Raw genomic sequence first — 6,944 nt, 5'->3', positions numbered from 1 at the left:
TCTTCCGAAGCTGTATAGATTCTTTTTTTAATTCCAGCTGTGAGAGCATACTGTCAAAATCGATAATGCACATTGTCACTCTGTAGCGGGCGAGCGGGGAAGCTGTGACTCAAACACATCCCAGTGCAGTAGCGACTGAGAAACAGTCCCTCTGCCTGAGATTACTGAGGCAGGCAGACCCTGCTGCAAATACTCCTTAATAAAGAGCAAGTGGGCTTCCTCCTGAGACCATTGCATGTTCAGCCTCCCTGGTTCAAAATTACACTAAATGAAAGGGAATTAGGCTTTTCTTTGCAGGGGTTTCCTCCCCAGTTTCACAGCATGCCATGTCCATTTCCCCATCACTCTTCAGGGAACCGTTTCACCAGAAAATCAGACTCCAGAGAAAGATATAAAGATTGAGGCAGGATGTCAGTTAGGTATTCTGTGTTATTTCACTTTCTGTCTAAAATCCTCAGCATGAACAAGGTCTGTAAACTTGATGCAGAATAGCAGAGCTCCTGTAGCATAGTGTATGAGTGCAGCTATACCTGCAAAAACCCTTTCACTGTAAACCTGTTCTCTGCTAATTAGCCATATTGTCAGTTAGAAGTAATCTGCCAAATCTAATAGCTTAGTAATGCTGGCAGCAGCTCAACTCAGACTATTCACTCAAGGCAGAATCAGTCTGTTGAATATTTTCCTTTTGTGGATGTTCTGAAGAGACTAACAGTCAAATCTTGCAACAGAGATTACAGCTATAGTTGTTCTTGAAGGACAATATATATTTCAAAAGAGGCATTTCTCTGATTCATCAGTACCCAATTGAAAGATGCATGCTTTTAAATTACTTTGAAATCAGTGAAGAACTGTTAGGGCTTGAAGGGATGAATTGTTTTTTATTCTTACATTTTGTTTTTACTGTTATTATTCCTAGGTAAATAGTAGCATGCTTTTAGCTAGCAAGATTTTGGATTTGGGCAGCAGTTACCATCATGAATAACCTTCAGTAACAACTACATGGTTTTCCAGAAATAATCTGAAAGAACCAGGGAGCAGTTACCACCAGGAATAGCCCTCAATAACAACTATACGGTTTTCCAGGAACAATCTAAAAGAACTGGTTAAGTTTTGAATTTTTCTGAAACATTAGGGAAGGTGACAGCTGGTCTGTTGATTTTTGAATGCATTTATTTAGGCTTTTATTGAAATTCAGAGGAGCTGATAAATGGCATATTAAGGCAATGCTGTGAATTTGGCATATGAAAAAGAAATGGAATTTAGCACTGCTGTGGCAGCTTTTAGGGAACTCTGCATGCAGGCAGTACAATATTCATTGTACAGGTGAACAAGACAGGACACAGTATCTATCCAGAAACAGACAATCTTTTGTAGGGCTAAAGTGTACCAAATTCTAGGAACACTGCATGCATTAGAGGGACTTTTTATTTCTGGACCAGCAATCTGAAGGGTTTGGGTACTCAGACTAATAAGACATCGCAGGATCCATATGCAAAGTGGCAGTTCTCACAGAAGATGCTGGGACTGGCAATCCCTAAAATGTGGTGCAGGAGTGTCTGGACCCATTTTCATATTTGAAAATTGATGGCTTGGCCATAACACTTTCACTAATGAGGTTGCTAACTAAACCTGCTGATAAATCAGGTTTCAGAGAGTCGAGAGTCTTAATTATTACTATGCTACAAGAGTTTGTAGGAGTGAGTCAAAACCAGACAGTGTTGAGGCAGTGCCAGCAAACCAGATTTTTAAGCCTGTGAACATCACAACATTCCAGGTGCATAGGAGGACTGCAGCTTTTCAGTGTAGTGGGAACAGCAGTCATTGTCTTCTGCTTTGGAGACTGAATATGAAGACTGTGAGGATCTAGCAGCACCTCTGTCTGAAGTATTGGTTTTCCACAGCACAGAAATCCAGACATTTTTCATAAAATTAAGAATGGCTGAGTGATATCCTCAAATGGAGAGTGGTTGGAACTGGCCTTGTTCAGTCCCTAAACCAGTAAGCCTTCCTTATTTTACTCAAATGCACACTTTTCTTCTTCTAGGTGAATATACTATAATGACAGCCCATTTTCATCTGAAAAGAAAAATTGGTTATTTTGTCATCCAGACGTACCTTCCTTGCATAATGACTGTGATCTTATCGCAAGTGTCATTTTGGCTAAACAGAGAATCTGTCCCTGCTAGAACTGTCTTTGGTGAGTATCCCACTTTCTCCTAGGACACAGATAGGATCTTTGTGGCTTGTGAAAGTGATTTGCTGTAATAAAACCACAGTTCACTACTGTTTATTTCTGCTTGAGATGTTGTAAATGTTTTCTCCTTCTCTTCCAGTTTAAACTCAAAATCAATTTAAAGGCCTTGTCTGGGCTGTTTTTATAAAGTTGTGACAGAAATTGGTCAATCAATTATGTGAAAATTAAGGACAGAAGATAGAAGAATAAGATTAGTGTGATTTGTTTTGGCTTTTTTTCTATTTCAGTGGATGCTGGATGGTTTAGAAAAAAAGACATACGGATTATCATACTTAATGTATACCCTAGCTAAGCATTTGAAGCAGATATCACTTCAAGACATTTTGTTCATCTTTGTTGTAGGATCTTTATCTAGGAAAGCCATGTAGAGGTTAATTAGTGACAATTATCTTTATAACCATCAAACAAATTAATATGACTTTGCATTTAGAAAATGTGTATTTACTGAAGAAATTGTTATGGAAAAAGCCTTTGGGGTGTCATTAAATTACTTGGTTTGTCCCTAGAAGACTGTAGAAAATAAGCACTTTCTCAAGTGAAGGTTGATGAAATACAAGATTTTTACTAGAAGAAAAACAAGGGGAGTAGGAACAGTTTTTTAAGTAAAACTTTGTTCAGATATTTGAAAGGAGTCACTCTTCTGTACTAGCCTCCTGAAGTCAGTTGGCACTTTGATCAAAAATCAGCTCAGCAAGTTGTATGGAGAGAATACAGGTAGTAACATCACTTTGCTGACTTACTCTAGTTTTACAAAGCTGTAACTGAGAGTTGAGTTTTCTGATCTTGGGGAAAATCTTCCCACAGATGAAAGCATTGGCCGTTTGTCATTTACTATCATATGGGAAAGGAGGAGCTACAGTCAAGGAAACCAGTAACAGTCAACAATTTTAAACATGCAATTTCTGTATAAGAAAACAAAATAAGAAATCCCACTTCACCCTGGGCTTGTGTTACCCTAAAAATCCTTATTTAAACACACTACAGCTAGAACTAACCAGAGCTCCATAGAATAAAATATCTGAGCATGAAGGCTTTCAGTTTTTCTTACTCTTTCAAACCATATTATGCAAACACTGATTGACCTCATGTAGCCTTCTTAGATATGCTGCTGAACAGGGACCTGCTCATAACTCATTTGGGATTCCATGAGGGTTAGCAAACTGATCTCTGACTCTTTATTTTTTTTCTTTGCAGGAGTAACAACAGTCCTCACCATGACCACCTTAAGTATCAGTGCCCGTAACTCTTTGCCAAAAGTGGCCTACGCTACTGCAATGGACTGGTTTATAGCTGTTTGCTATGCCTTCGTATTTTCGGCATTGATTGAATTTGCAACAGTCAACTATTTCACCAAGAGGAGTTGGGCATGGGATGGCAAAAAAGCCCAGGAAGCTGCAAAAATCAAGGTGCTTAAGTTACATTTTTTAAATACCTAAAATAAAAAGCGGGTATTCAGCATAGTTTAAATAACTGAACGGTCAATTTCCAGCTTCTTTGTGAAAAAGGTATTTAATTGCCTCATGACATACTTTTACCTTCCTGTGGAGGAAAATTTGCAAGGAAATATGGTGCCTTCCCTTCACAGAGATATACTACCAGTCTCTTATCATCTCTATGAAGAGGACAGAAGTACATTGGGCATTGAGTACACAGGACATGGGATTTCAGTGATCAGACTTCTGATAACATAACCATGGAACATGTCTCTGCAGAGCAGTCCCTGTATGCTCTCCTAAATAAATAACAACACTTACATTGAGCTCCATGAGTCAGGGTCCCACCACAGTAAAAAAGGGAACCAAAGACTGGGTCTGTGAAAACACAAACTTTTGAGTTTCATGCTGAAATGAAACTTTTGGGACTGACTCTTAGTAAATCATCTCCTAGAGAGCTCATACCCACAGGCATCCCAAAAGAGGCTACAAAGACGCCAAGCTGGCATGGGCAATGAGCCCTTCCCCACACCCTTTGCAGCAGCTGGGAAATGAGGTTCACATCTTGTCAGCTGTCCATGGGGCAAGCACCCTCTTCAGATGTCAGACTACATCTCACTGACAAAAGAAGCTGCTAATGCACGTGCCAGGTGGGATGTGGGTGCAGCCAGTGAGTCTCAGCTTTCTCCCATCAAGGAAAGTCACACTTGAGTAAGGGCTACAAAACCGAGGCAAAAACATCTGTTTGGTAGTCGAAGTCAGAACAGCCAACAGGCATTAACAGGCATGCTTGATTATGGTGCTCAGCTTTTTGGGCCATTCCAGTGAGAACATGTTTCCACTTTCTGTTCTTGTGGTATAACATTTTGTTCTTTACGCTGCAGAAAAAGGAGCGCAACTTGCTGGGAAATAAACCAACTAATACCTACACCACTGGGAAGATGACTCCTGCACCAAACATGCCAAAGGACTCAGCCCCAGCTGTCATCTCAAACACTACATCTGCTCCAGTGAAGCCTCCAGAAGAAAAGCCTGCTGAAAGCAAAAAGACTTACAACAGCATCAGTAAGATTGACAAAATGTCCCGGATAATTTTTCCAGTGCTGTTTGGAACTTTTAACTTAGTTTACTGGGCCACATATTTGAATAGGGAGCCTGTTATTAAAGGTGCCAATTCTCCAAAATAAACTGAAGTACTCTGGAGCCACATGTGAGCCATACTTACAAAGCAGATGCTACCAAGGAAAATTTGAGATCCAGATGACTTTCTACGTTTGGGCAATATTCTTCAGGAAGTTTTTTGCATGTTTAATAATATGTACAAATAATATTGCCTTCATTGTTTCTACATGTAACCTCAGATGTTTTGGAGACGATTATATTACTTACAGCAACGGATCTTTATAAAAGATCAGAAGACATTGAACATGGCTTCTTTGCTGCTGAGTATCTTGCATTGATAGTTTACAAATAAAATAAGTTATATTTTTTAACTGTTCAAGTGTACTACATATCGTGGTTTTTATACTTCAGATGTACAGTCATACAAATATGGGCTTAACCTATATTTTACAGAAGAGCTCCACTATTGTCATCTGATAAGTTACTGAGTAACGCCAGTTGTAAATGTGCCAAATTATTAAGTGTAGGGCTATGTTTGAGCACCTTTACTAGTTACAGGTAGTGCATTACTCCATAGACAAAACTGCTCAGCCCAATTTTCACTGGAAGTTTAATACAATGCAGTAAATCCTAATGGGACGATGATGATTTTCACTGCTTGAGACTCTAGTTTGCAGTGAAATAACACAGGGAGCAGGATGCTACTTATGTAAATAAAGATGACGGAATCTTGCCCTTAAATGAAAATACAAAGTTTGTTTGGATTTTGCATTCCAAAGAATTCTCTCTAATGATTCTCAGTATTTATTCCAAAAATTAAGAATTATATTGCATGAAATTAACCTAGATTAGGAACATATTTGTGCAAATAAAACTTCTAACAACAGCAGCAGACATTTTTATCAGGGTAAAGTAAATTATGTTTGGACACTTTTCCAAGAAGAAGACTGTGTTATATTAGCAGAGATTAGCAGAAAAGAATTACAGTATTTCTTCAATAATTAATACTTGTTTCCCACGGCAAAAATCAATCAGCCAACACTAGAAAGTGTGATCAGAAAAAAAAGATGTGCTTCTTGACAGCAAGGTGTTTCAGTGACAATATTGACAGAAAGGTCTTTGTACTGTCCATCTGAAACTTTTCTATAAAACGCCTTGCTGCTGACAATGTGTTTTGCTTTCACAATGAATGAGAAAATGCAGTCTGAGTTTTCAGCTCTTTCCTCCTTGGCATCCTTTAATTGTTCCAGAGGCTTTTGTAATTAAATCTTAATGTTTAAATAAAAAATGCATTCAACATTTGATTGCAAAATGTCATTCTTACACTGGTCGTCCTTTTAGAAAGACCAAAGAGCACACCAGAGAAGCTGAAGAATTAACTGGAAGGCACACATGCACGCACTCAATCACGTGTACACACACTGACATATCCTCCCTGTTGCCAAGAAAGGGACATGCCTTGAGTGAACACAGTGAATTGAGTTGTTGCAGAATTAGGTGCTATCCTGCTATGGAGCAACAATCTCATGATCTTTTGGGGACAGAGTGGAGAGTTCATGCTTCACTTTGAGGTTAGGGTCTGGTCTAGGACTGGGGAGTTGTTTGGCTTCTTTTGTGTCTTCCTTCAACCCTTTCATTCCTAAAAATTGCCAAGAAAAAAATCTTATGTGTCTATTGTTTTTTGAAGCTTTTTTTTGATGCTGTGGAATGAAAAATTCATAAATTTTTGAGGGCAATAGAGAAGCCATGGGACTGAGCAAGTGACTGGATGCTGATGAACAGGAGCAAGGGAGGGGGCACACCCATCTATTCAGTGCTAGCCTGAGCTGAGGTGAGGATGTGGATCTCTGTTTTCATGTAGCCTGCCTCTGTGTCTTTGAGTAGCCACACACCTCCTTGTTCATCATCCCCTTGGGGGATCCCTTTGTCTTCTGTGCTTATTAGAAGGCAAAACTTCATACAAGTCCCTTGGCTATTGCTTCAGGTGAGAAACTCAAAGAATTACATGACTGAGGTTTGAGAATGAGAAACTCAGAGCCATCTTTAAGTAGCATCTTTTCCAGACCAGTTCTGGAGTCTGCCCAGAGAGTTTCTGTTCTTTGTTTTATCTGCTTATACCCAAGTCTGACTCTTAC

General features: G+C 39.2%; 1 protein-coding gene across 1 annotated transcript in view; it reads left to right on the top strand.

The window, feature by feature from the left end:
* GABRA5 (gamma-aminobutyric acid type A receptor alpha5 subunit) overlaps positions 1-6,108 on the top strand; it is a 55,389-nt gene extending 49,281 nt beyond the window's left edge. The window contains exons 8-10 of the mRNA XM_005422701.2: positions 2,045-2,197; positions 3,449-3,660; positions 4,572-6,108. Coding sequence (XP_005422758.1) covers positions 2,045-2,197; positions 3,449-3,660; positions 4,572-4,874 — 668 coding nt within the window. The 3' untranslated portion in view covers positions 4,875-6,108. The remainder of the gene's footprint in view (positions 1-2,044; positions 2,198-3,448; positions 3,661-4,571) is intronic.
* The last annotated feature ends 836 nt before the right edge of the window (positions 6,109-6,944 follow it).

The sequence above is a fragment of the Geospiza fortis genome, unplaced genomic scaffold (assembly GCF_000277835.1).
Source record: "Geospiza fortis unplaced genomic scaffold, GeoFor_1.0 scaffold366, whole genome shotgun sequence".
Taxonomy (NCBI): domain Eukaryota; kingdom Metazoa; phylum Chordata; class Aves; order Passeriformes; family Thraupidae; genus Geospiza; species Geospiza fortis.
The sequence above is the reverse complement of the archived record's forward strand: the minus strand, read 5'-3'. Positions and strand labels throughout refer to the sequence as shown.